Source organism: Macrosteles quadrilineatus, unplaced genomic scaffold, assembly GCF_028750875.1.
Source record: "Macrosteles quadrilineatus isolate MER2022 unplaced genomic scaffold, UCM_ALF_1.0 Scaffold_7__1_contigs__length_78375512, whole genome shotgun sequence".
Taxonomy (NCBI): Eukaryota; Metazoa; Arthropoda; class Insecta; order Hemiptera; family Cicadellidae; genus Macrosteles; species Macrosteles quadrilineatus.
The window spans coordinates 51133549-51145906 of NW_026542600.1; the positions used below are offsets into that span (position 1 = coordinate 51133549).

A 12358-nucleotide genomic window follows, 5' to 3' on the forward strand; every position below is an offset into this window, starting at 1 on the left:
GAGGTCATATGTTATTTCAAGTTATATTCATGTCTTATTCTATTCTAACATTACCTCCTTCACCATAGTACAAGAGAGTATCCAAGTACTGGGAATTGAGTTCTTCTTCAAGTGCTCTCACTTCTAAACAAAGAGTTGAAAACACGATGATAACCTTGTTTAGTATTTTGTTGTTTGTGTCTACTAGATCAGTAACTGGACCACTTTCTTCAGGTTCAATCTACAGAGAAGAGACATTGTTTACAATCAATGTACAAATACAGCCAAAGACAATACAAATAAAGTTCGTGCCAAAGGCTGCATAAACAAACAGTACAAACAAACAGTACAAACCAACCCCCAAACCCCCTTCCAATTGTAGGAGCGAATTGGTTTACAAACTACTTAAATAAGTTATTGGTTTACACGTTTGATTGAGTAATAAAATGTATTTGTTATTTTAAGAGCTATCCTGACTATATTTACACATACGTTAACATTTAAAATACAGTGGTCCTGATCCTAGGTTTTAATAGCAATAGGCCCTACAAAAGTAATAGTTACTTCCCAATCGTAAATTTGTACTAAAACATATGTATCACTATAAGATATATTGGGAGATAAGTCTACATTTGTATCATATGTCATTCCCTGTTTTTGTTATATTCAGACCTATAAAACCTCGGTAACTCCTCCAACAATCCGGACCCCTCCAACAATCCGGCTTGTCAGAATGTAATGGCAGAATGTACTGTACTTAAATGCAAAATTACAACCATTAATTTAATTACTGTTCCTTAAGCTATCTAATTATTGTATTGCAGGTAGACCTACAGTAATTATTCACACACAATTCTGCACTACTATACTACTGGCAAAAGGCAGCAAATCATTGGGACAAAACATAGGCACACTTGCCACCCGCACATAACAAGCTCATTAAACATGTAATTTCTCCTAGACTGCAACCAGTGGCGTATCCAGGGAGGGGGCCCAAGGGGGCCGGGCCCCCCCCGAAATTTTTTTTTTTAGTTACCCTGTACACAAGGCACACGGGAGCGTTGCAATGCGCGTTCTAGAAACAGTCAAATGAGTGTACACACTACACAACAGGTGTTGTTATTATATAAAATGCCGGATTACTGGAATGTTATCAATAAAAACACATAAAAATGCAATTAAAACACGTCTCCGAAGATCACGCGATCGGAAACCGCTATTGCCGCGATCGGGCATGACGACGATGACGCGTGACCGCGGGAGACGATGATAACGTGTACACGTCCGCGGGAGATGTTCGTGATTTTGACGCGATCGCGCATGACGACGATGACGTTTCCGTGACCGTGGGAGATGTTTATGATTTTGCCGCGATCGCGCAGGTCGACGATGACGTTTCTGTGACTGCGGGAGTAGACAATGATGTTTACATGGCCGCGGGAAATGATAAAATCTTTGCCGCGACCGTGAAAGACCACGATAATGTCTACATGACCGCGGCCCGCGGGAGATGTTCATGATTTAGCCGTGATCGCGCAAGTCGACGATGACGTTTCTGTGACTGCGGGAGTAGACAATGACGTTTACACGGCCGCAGGAGATGATACAATATTTTGCCACGACCGGGGAAGACAACGATAATGTCTACATGACCGAGGGAGATGTTCATGATTTAGCCGTGATCGCGCAAGTTGACGATGACGTTTCTGTGACTGCGGGAGTAGACAATGACGTTTACATGGCCGCGGGAGATGTTCATGATTTTGCCACGATCGCGCAAGACGACGATGACGTTTTCATGACCGCCGGAGAGAATGATGATATCTACACGGCCGCGGGAGATAATCAGAATTTTGCCGCGACCGTGGAAGACCTCCCGCCAAAAGACGCCGGATTACTGGAGTGCTGGAGTGGTACAGTGCCGATTATATAGGGTCTTCTGTACAATCTTTTATAATTAAAAAAATTACGGCAGCTGGTACATATAGTGTCTTCTTCAGTATCCAATAGTCATTGCGTGTACATTACATATTTTTGGGTCGAGTTTTCGATCACTTGACGACCACTAGTATGCTTTATTCTATAAGTTGAGTGTAGTTTTGTTAGCTTGATTTATTTTATTAAAATTACGTCACGTAGATTAATAGTAGTTTAGGCAACTTGTTTAGATTTCAGAACAGTAAAAAAACAAATTTTTAGTAGTAATACACCAATATTATTCTCTACTTTAGAGCCTCCAGAGGTGTTGTAAACTGCAATTTAGCACCATAAAATACCAAATTTTTTTTCGGTCCTGGGGGGTAATCCATGCCCCCCAGACCCCCCGGATCGGGCCCCCCCCAAAGCAGAATCCTGGCTACGCCACTGACTGCAACTATCATTGTTGTTATTATTTTTTGTCACAACAATGTCACTATTGTTAAGTCTTAAGACTTACAACATTTCCTAAACCTAAACATTTCATGAGTTAACTCTTCACTCAAATAAATAAAATGTGCTGTTGCAAACCATCTGTTTGTTATTGGATTGAAGCCATTTGATGATTTTAGAGCTACAAAATGTTGTTATAGTGGGTACATCTTCTGTTGTTTGACCGCAATTTAACGCTTGAAGATTTAAAAATGGTCTTTCAATGATCAAGTGGCCGCCCTTTTAAGCGAGATAATTGAGGTTTTACTGTACATTTCAATATCAACAACAATTGTAGATTGCTAAATTAGGTACATAATCCACAACAAGAGTTCCTCCAATATAACAATTTTTTTTTTTTTTTATTACACACCAAGTAGTAAAACTTGCCAATAAACACAGTTGTTATATACACATGTCCTATTACTTACCTGAATTTGAACAGGGTAAAACTTTAGCTCATTATTCACGGATACTACTTCTTGAATGGCTTGAAGTTGTGAACTATACTCTTCTAAAAAGTTCCCATATGTTTGCAAAACGAGCTCTCCAGCATGTCCTAAAAGAATAAAAACAATTACAGTACGGTAATCGAAAACCCCAATCGATTGATCTTGTATTTAAAAATAGTATTTTCATTAACCCTTTGAGGTCAAATTTTTTTCCCATTTTTTGATGAGTATAGTTTGCCATTAGAGCAGTCGGGAAAATGGCGCCCGGCGACCTATATTCGCCATTCAACTGCAAAATTTAACTTTTATTTTTGATTTGTTGATTTTTTTTAGAGTAGGTCGCCATTTTCGAGCAGTCGGGGAAATGGCGGGTGGCGACCTATACTCGCCATTCGACCGCAAAGGGTTAAGGCCTTTGCATATTTTGTGACATATGTCCATTATATGCATCTAATTGTCTCTCGGGTCTTTCTCATCTATTGAACTTTGCTGACAACATTGAAATGAAGAGATTATTTTAGACTCCTTGAAGGCCTGATTGAAAGCCTGAATGGTTCAAGCTACGAATCAAAACTAGTAGCAGCCACAGCAATCAAGGGTACTGCAGGTTCAGTACTTGAACCATTTTTAAAGTTAACCCTACTTCAGCCTACACTGAAGGCAATCACGTAAAGTTTGAGATTATTGTTTTATATGGTGAATATATGCTTGTTTCAACCAATACCCAATACAGTACCTACAGTCTGTTTGCTCAGCGAGTGTGGCATTACTCGCTCCTACCGGCTACTCACACACTCACAGGCCTCACAAACATAGACACCAGGGATTAGGTTAGGATTGACCTATGAGTCGTCACTGGCTTACAGAAGTTTGACTATCACTTTTATTTTACATTTGTTATAAAGTCTATTGGTTCTTTTGACTTCAGCTGAAAATGATACAAACAAATATTGATTTTGCTTAACTAATCTAGAAGTTACAAACATTTCCATCCCAACCCCCTTAAACAATTTCTTGTCATACGGTAATCATTTTGTGTTTGGGCAATTTGAAAATTCCATCTGATTCTTCAGCTTTTTAGTTAAATTTTTTATTGAACTAAAAATGTAATAACACAAAGCATTTGATTGTTTATTTAATTTCATATAAAATTAAATTGAGGCATCATACAACAGGTGTTATAATTAATTCTAGGTAGTAAAGGAGATTAAGGCTTTTAGGCAATTAGGATAGTGGAGAGTTTGTGTGCATGAGTAGGTCCCTTGCAGTTAGGAACGAACTCCAACCGCCTTCCCTAATAGGGTATTATGATTATAGTCTTTACAGAAGTACAATTATATTAATATATATAATATTTACAATTTATATAAAAGTATACAATGGCCTCAAATATGTAAAGTACACTGCTGTGTTACTATACCGACCACACCCCTGTTTGGAATGATTGGTTACTGTATTTTTATAAAGCAGTCTTTAGTCAACAAAAATCTAGGATTTCTTGATCACAACCCATTTCTTCTCCTAAGTCAAGGTACGATAATTATTATAGGCTAGCTGTCCAATCCCCAAACCAATGATGCGGATCGTCAATGCGGGTTTTGTTGTTTACTAGACATTGCAAGGTGTAAGGCCTACTTCATGCGTCCTTTGCTGTAAGCTGTTGTTGTTTCTTTGTTGTATTTTTGCGGTGACGAATGATCTAGGCCTAATATTAATTAAGGATTTGCCAAGGAATGAAGAGGAGAGGAGTTCAAATTTTACAGAAAAAAAGAGTTATAGCCAAAATCAAAGCAGTGCAAGAATGGAAAAAATGACTGTGCTCTTTTGATAACACTCTGTTTTTGAAATGTAAGACCAGGCGTTGAAGATATTTAACAATTCTGGATAGGGCCTATCAATACACAAACCGTCGTGTATTGATAGGCCCTATCCAGAATTGTTAAATACCATTTTACCACTAACGTCTGTGATCTGGTACCAGAGAACCCACCAATTACAGGTTTTTTACTGTGTTTTTGCCAAAAATGTTTATATTTTAATCCTGCAACTACAGGTGAATTAGACTTTTTCCACCTGTATCGGTGTAATTGGTAAATCTAAAAGTTCAGAATCGAAGTGTAGCTTTCTATTTCAGGCCCAAAAGTACAGGGCCCCTTTGACCAGATTGAAATGGCAGAACTAACAACCTTAATGTGATTTTAGGTTAAGCGATGGATACAAATAAAGCAATTTTCTGATTAAAAACACTCAAAGTACAGAAGTTTAAGATGACATAACCTTTTTAATGAGGATAAGAATAGCCTAACCGAGGGAAAATGTGCTTTGAGTTAAGATTTACTCAGTCAAATACCAGACCTTGGTTAGCAATGTTTTCCTGTTATTCTCCAGGGCCTACACATAGTTTTTATTTATTTCATAGTATTTTTTATCTACGCAAAACAACTTCATGAACTGAAATGGAATTGTTTTAATTGCATGCAGGAGATTTATTTATTTATTTACGGCAAAATCGCCATTTGTACAATCAATTACATGCATAACAATTTGTGGATCAATAAATACTATTAACATGCTGTAAGTTACGCTAACATGCTGTAAGTTATGCTGTATTAACGTGCTGTGTGTGTGCATATTGCTATTTGGTTATGCTTTATGAGTACATGCTAACACCACTAACACTAATGATTCGCAACTGAGTAATGAAAAATGAAGAACAAATATATATACTATGAACATACAACATCGGCAAACAAGGGAGGAAAAAAAACATGCAATGGTCTTAAAATTGAACTAACATTAACAGCCTGCTTCACTAAATACAGGATCGAAAAGGAAAACATAAAAAATTTGAATATTTGACAGTGCAATAAAATATAAAAACTTAACAATAACAAGTATGAACAATGAGAGTGTGACAATGATTGATTGTGACTTAAGTGCTAATGGTGAATGTAACAACATTGGGAGGAACATGAACCGAGATGAAAGGTTATCAAAAATGAATTGAGAATTTAACAGTGCAAATATAAATTAATAAAGAAAACTTAATAATAACAAGAAGGCAAAAAAACGGGATCGTTTGACAATGATTGGACTAGAATAAAAAGATGGCTTAGGCCTATATAATGAAACTAGGAGAACATGTGGTAATGGAGGAAAACAAGTGGTTAAAGAGCACGACACTAACCCCAATACTCTGCTTTCACCCCCCTCACACACAACACAGCGCAGAAACAAGAAGGGGAAAAGGAAGCTATCTTCAATTGGAGAAGATCCTCTTCAGTGCAGAATCACTGTAATTAAAGAAGTCATAATCGTGATGCTGAGTTAGAGTATTCCCCTGACGATGAAATCTTGGAAAAGGACTGTGAAATCCGTAGCTGGTTGAACACTGATGTCGGTGGAACAACTCCTGGGTCCGAGTAGCCGTGGGGATTCGAAACGTCATAAGATCAAGTAACTCAGGACAGTCGATCATAGCCTATTGGTGAGAAGTCTTTTCAGGAAGAGGGCATCGATCATCTTTCTTCTTTCTTCTAGAGGTGTCAGCTTCAGGTAGTTTGCTACATCATCGATAGGGGCGGTAGAATAGTTGAATCCCAATTTAACACCAATTATTTTAATGAACCTTCTTTGAATTTTTTCGAGTCTATCTTTGTGTCCAGTTTGATATGGGGACCATACTACGCTAGCATATTCCAACACAGGTCGTACAAGTGAGGTGTACAAAATCCTAAGAGCTTCGGTGTTGATACCATCTCTGGACGCACGGATGATGAAACCCAAAAGCTTTGATGATCTAGTGCAAACTGAGTCTATGTGCAGATCTGGACTGAGGTTGGATGTCAAAATCACTCCAAGATCCTTTATTGTTACTTTTCTCTCTAGTATAGTGTCGTGTAGCATGTAATTCCAGAGGATTGGTTTTATGCCCCTTGAGAAAGTAATAGTAGCACATTTTCTTTCATTCATAGTCATTGCATTATGTTTGCACCACATCTCAATATTGTGTAAACTGTGTTGAAGGTTTTCACAATCGTGTTCATCTCGTATCACACAATAGACCTTAATGTCGTCAGCAAATAGTAGGCATTCAACATCTATTAATTTAACAAGGTCATTGATAAAGATATTGAATAAAAAAGGTCCCAGATGGGATCCTTGCGGTACACCTGAACTTGCTAAAAAGGGTCTAGAGAGTGATCCTCTGAATTTCACTATGAGAGTACGACCGGAGATGTAGGAATTAAACCAGTTGAGAAGATTGCCATGTATACCACAATTGTTGAGTTTATGCAATAGGAGCTCGTGATTAACACTGTCGAAGGCTTTTTTGAAGTCAATATAAATGCTGTCAACCTGATATTTTTGGGCAAAAGACTTCATGATAAAGTTTTCATATAACACAAGATTGGTGACCGTGGATCATCCGGCGAGAAAGCCATGCTGTTCCTTTGTGAATACATTTTTGAAGGGAAATGCGAGCTGATCAAGAACAAGACTCTCAAACCCTTTACTCAAAGTTGGTTGAATCACAATTGGTCTGTAGTTCTGAACATTGGACTTGCTGTCAGATTTATAAACAGGTATGACATAGGTAGCCTTAAGAACGTCAGGGAAAATTCCTTTTTCTAAAAGTTTGTTAAAGAGAACCGTGAGATTCAAACTTCATTAGGCCTATATTAAATCAGATAAGTTCCAGCCATTATAAGAATCAACACCTTGAAAATAATGGCTATCCTATACTTAGCTCGATCTATCCTAGGCTAGAGAAGGGTAAACACATTTGAATTTGATCAGACAGATAAATGTATATGGTAGGCTACATGCATGTAAAACTGTTCTAAAAATTAAATGTTATGGGTAGGCTATTCCTATTTGGAGGTTCACATTGTTGTTTTTCTTAACGTAAGGTGTAAATACGATATGATTTATGTCCCAGACGTTTATTATAGTATACACATTAAAGCAAAGGACCTGTGGAAGTAACTTACATGTCTAAGTTTTATTGCTATCAATCCTTATCATTCCTTGTCATGTATATATGTAAATAGTGTATAGGCTATAGTGAAGCAAGATGAACACAGATTAAGCATTTACCTACAAGCTAGAAAAAAAATCACTATGAAGATCCTAGAAATAGAACAAGGATTTGGTCTTCTGCATCCGGTACGGTAATGAAAGTGAGTAGTAGTGTTAATGTTTCTACATACGTTTTACATAATGTAATTAATCCACAATAATCGGCAAACCCTTAATATCAAATTACGTGTTTAATTTTTAAATTCCTCATGGGAAAGTCAGATGGAAAATAGCTTTGGAAGCCAATTTAAATGCAGGGATAGGTTTGGTAAGTAATTTATTTTATCTGCGCTAAGTTATAAACTTATTGAAGTTCACAGCCTGGCCACAAGCCGAAATAAATATGCCAGAATTACAATAGCATCAAGTTACAAATAAACTGTGGCATTTTATGGTGTCAAAATCCCTTATTGGCGTTACCGTAGCGACCAATCATTTTTATGACTAGGCTAGTTGAAGTAGGCCACAGCTAAGTTAATGGTAGGCTATTGTTCAACGAAAATGCTGTTTAGATCAAGCAAATGTATTGAAGATTTAATGTAAAACATTCTAACAGCAAACGATGTTTGGCATTTTAAAATTGCTGACTAAGCTTAATTCAATTTAAATCAAAACAACAACATAAATTTCATTTCTAGCCTGTCTTAAAAATATTAAAGCAAGGCCTATTTATTCGCAACAATATGGTGCATTTTATGAACATTAAAATGCTCTACATTATGTTTCAGCCTTTCGTTAAATGATGTTTCGTTTACATAATTAACAACTTAGGCATTATAAAAGATAACTCTAAACCTAACTAGTATGTCTTAACTCACTGTGAAGTCCTTCCTGAATCGGTTTCTTTTCCCATTCCTCATCGTCCCACATCGTTGGGTTGGTTTTTAACTAAAATATTTATCTCGCGCAGGAGGAATACTGTATTTGAAATTAATGCATTATATTATTAATTACTTACACCTAATTAATTGTCTCTCAAACAAATCAGTTAGTTTTACTTAACAGGTTATGTTATGTCATAGTCATATTGTTATTATTGAATTGGTTGGTGAGGTGAACAAGAAGAACAACGTTACTACAACACCAGAGTAGGTGAGCTATATGTAGACATCATGCAGCTTAGCAAAAATAAACTCATGTTCAAAAACTGAGAGCATAGATTTCAAAGTACTCCCAAAAATATTTTTATTATTAATCTATAGGGACAAGTTTTATATACTATACTCGCCATTCTCAGTAACACTTAAACACACAAATTTTTTTAAATAGCTTAGAAAAGGATGAATAGCTTCTAAATGATCAAATGCTATGAGGCGATTTCGTAACAGACTGATGAGTTATATGCTATACAGTATTTTATTCAGAACAAATTGTATTATAGAATGAACTGAATGAATTAATCCATTGATCCGAATTGTAAAACCATGTCACACCATGATTCATCCGATTTTAAAAATTTCCAGACAACAAAATAAGCCTAGCAATTTCGTGTAGAATGGTGGATGTTGTGTGGTAGGTGAATCATACCTCAAGAATCAGGATTGTCAGAGGCCTACAATAATCGTAGTGCTTGGTTACGATACCCGGATAACCCTTAGTTTTCTTACGTTTGGTTAATACAAGGATCGTAAACTAGTGTCTAATTTTAGGTTATTCAACTAATTCGTCGTTTTGTATCCATAGGTTGCCATTCCTCTATTTTACCACCTTTTTGTATGTTGTATATATTTACTAAATGATTATTTCAACACCCTTATAGGCTATTCGTTAAAAATTGTTAATGTTAGGCTTAGGTAGACCTATTTGGATACTTACTTCAGCAACGTGGTTGAAGTAAGTATCCAAGTAGGTCTACCTAAGCCTAACAACATGAACTATCTTTTACAACATAATACAGACAGACCTATAGACCTTTACATACCTGAATAGACAGTTGTTTTTTAAAGGTAGAATAAAAGTGGAAACAACAGTGAGGGATTGGTCGTACCAGAAACAAGGAAGACATGATATGACATAGATAAAACATACTCCTCAAGGAGAATGTTTAATCTATGGTTATGATTAGGACTGACTGAGGAAAGAGTACATTGTTAATTGTTATCTATCATGAGTTTTCCCCGTGAGTTGCAGGCAAACCCTCATTTCTGGCCTTTGCAGCAAGCTATACACTTTTGTAAAATGCGATGTTTTCCAAATAAATATTCGAATACTTTGAAAAAAATTTATATTGTATTATTTTTTTATGCGTTGATTAGGAATATTCAGTTTTGAAAATTAGGGAAATTTTCGGCTACTAAGCTCAACCGGGCATTCAAGTTATTCAAATATTCACTGGTGAAGCTTTATCGACGTTTCAGTAATTCCTCATGTTACCTTTCAAAGGAAGGAAAAGAGGTATTTAAATTAAGTTAGATTATAAATCATTAACGGCAATTATTGCTTTATTTAATTATTGATATCAACCGAGATTAGTAATATTTTCACGGCTTTGACCTGTAACTGTGATAAATTTTAACCACAAATTTACTGTTAAAAACTACATAGTGGCTTTAGTTGGTTATTTAAATTAGTAAACATAAATAAATAAAATAATCATTAGTTATAGTATAGCTAAAGTGATAAAGCAACAGTTGGTGGCATAGAAGTTGGTAAACCCTGCTTCATCTATGACTACTACACTGTGTCTGACGTCTGTGTCTGTGTCCTTTCGACCTTCATCTTCAGACGACGCAACTGTCATCCTTGTTCCTCTGAATTGTTTTGAATTAATTATTTGAAGGTAAGTGAACGATTAGTTCTAATTTTTAAAATTGTGATTCCACTAAGGTATTTTTATAGAATTAAACTAGTTTTACGATTAGTCATTTGTTCTTTCAACGGTTTACTTGTAAGCTGTGAAATAACCTCACTTCATTACATCATATTGGATAAGTGTTTATCATTAAAGTAACCTTATTTCAGAGAAATTTATATTATTTATGAATTCCATTCATAGTAACTGCATCTAGCATTGGGGAAAATAAATAGCGCATAACCATGAATTGTTTTTTAAAATTTATATTGCATCATAACAATATAAATATATTGTTAGTCTTTCTAGAATATAGGTAGTCTTTTATTAGTTAGGTTATGCTTTAGTTAGTTATGAAGAAAATTACAATGACATCAACTCATCTCATCATTGATTAATTTTCAAGGATGAAGGGAGAGCTGGACACAGTTTTTATCCTCTGGTTTCATTTACCTACTACATATTTTACAAGGCGGGTTTGGGTCGGTTTTCTTACCTAAAAAATTCAATTAATTGTTGTCGTTGAAGCACGGTCTCTTGGTAGCAGCATCAAATCTAGGATTAGATTCCGGCCCATGGCGGTGGAGGGGGGGGGGGGTTCAATAATGTCATGACAAAGACATTTTAAAATTTCAAAGGAGTAAGTTAAATGTGCTATGTTACACAACCCTTTTAAGGCTTTTAATACATAGCTTGTATTACAATTTCAAAAAAGTAGAATAAATAAGCTGGATATATAAATGATCGATGATGCAATAGTTTCTGCCCATGTTATCATCCTTTTTATTTGGAGGATCCTGGTTAAGTCTTGCGATTGAGTTTTTAAAGTCAATTATTAGTTTAAAGGTTGATTGAAAACAACGTAAATAATGGTGATGGAATAAATTTCACACTATAGTTCGGCCGCTTAGAAAACGACCTGCGCGCTAATGCTAAACCAATGCTGGAGGAGGTCGCTTTATAAGCGGCCGAACTATAGTTTCTATGTTGTATTGTTGTACTTGGATTCAAAATTTGGAGCTTCAGTTTGTAGTACTTGGACTTTCTAGGAAGTGTTTGCCAATTGTATTTTTTACTATCATCGCTTGACGCCCCTTGTATGTCCTACACCTTAGCCTAGGGTGACTTAGTAGATAATTGATCCTGTATGCAATAGTAATGCATACTCAGCAAAAACCGATCATCCTTCTTTGGTGGATGTATATCCTCCAAAATAATTAAGTCAATAAAAACGATAACCTCCAATGCAAATCCTACAGTACTCTTCTGCATTATCAGATTCACTACTAGGCCGCAGCATATAAGGTCGCAAGCAAATGGGACCACAACCTTGTTTGCAAAATCAATTAATTTTATAATCAGCCTTGACACCTTTAATATTTTTACCATAGGTAACATTTTACTTACTTTTGGCTAAAGGTGTCAAATTTAGTTCATGCTGTACATGTTCCGAGCTTCTTACGGCTCATTTTCAGCAGCATTCTCTTATTTAAAATATCACAATGAACGATGTTTGTCGACTACAGTATTTACAGTTTATATACACACACACACAGAAATAAACATGGAACACTTTTTGCAATTGCAAGTATTTACACGTGTTTGCGTATACGCGGTTAGATAACCTCAACCAGACGACATTTGT

At 36.0% G+C, this 12358-nt stretch overlaps 2 protein-coding genes across 3 annotated transcripts in view; one reads left to right on the forward strand and one right to left on the reverse strand.

Moving 5' to 3' along the window:
* LOC128998660 (WASH complex subunit 4-like) overlaps positions 1-8928 on the reverse strand; it is a 45795-nt gene extending 36867 nt beyond the window's left edge. Inside the window, exons 1-3 of the mRNA XM_054424887.1 lie at positions 8741-8928; positions 2820-2947; positions 55-220 (exon numbers count right to left, since the gene is read on the reverse strand). Coding sequence (XP_054280862.1) covers positions 55-220; positions 2820-2947; positions 8741-8792 — 346 coding nt within the window. The 5' untranslated portion in view covers positions 8793-8928. The remainder of the gene's footprint in view (positions 1-54; positions 221-2819; positions 2948-8740) is intronic.
* A 1664-nt stretch (positions 8929-10592) lies between these two features.
* Positions 10593-12358, forward strand: part of LOC128998222 (fructose-bisphosphate aldolase-like) — a 41008-nt gene continuing 39242 nt past the window's right edge. The window contains exon 1 of one of the 2 annotated variants that reach the window (XM_054424255.1): positions 10593-10701. The gene's annotated coding sequence lies outside the window, so the exon portion shown is untranslated. The remainder of the gene's footprint in view (positions 10702-12358) is intronic. The other variant, XM_054424258.1, reaches the window with a different exon arrangement.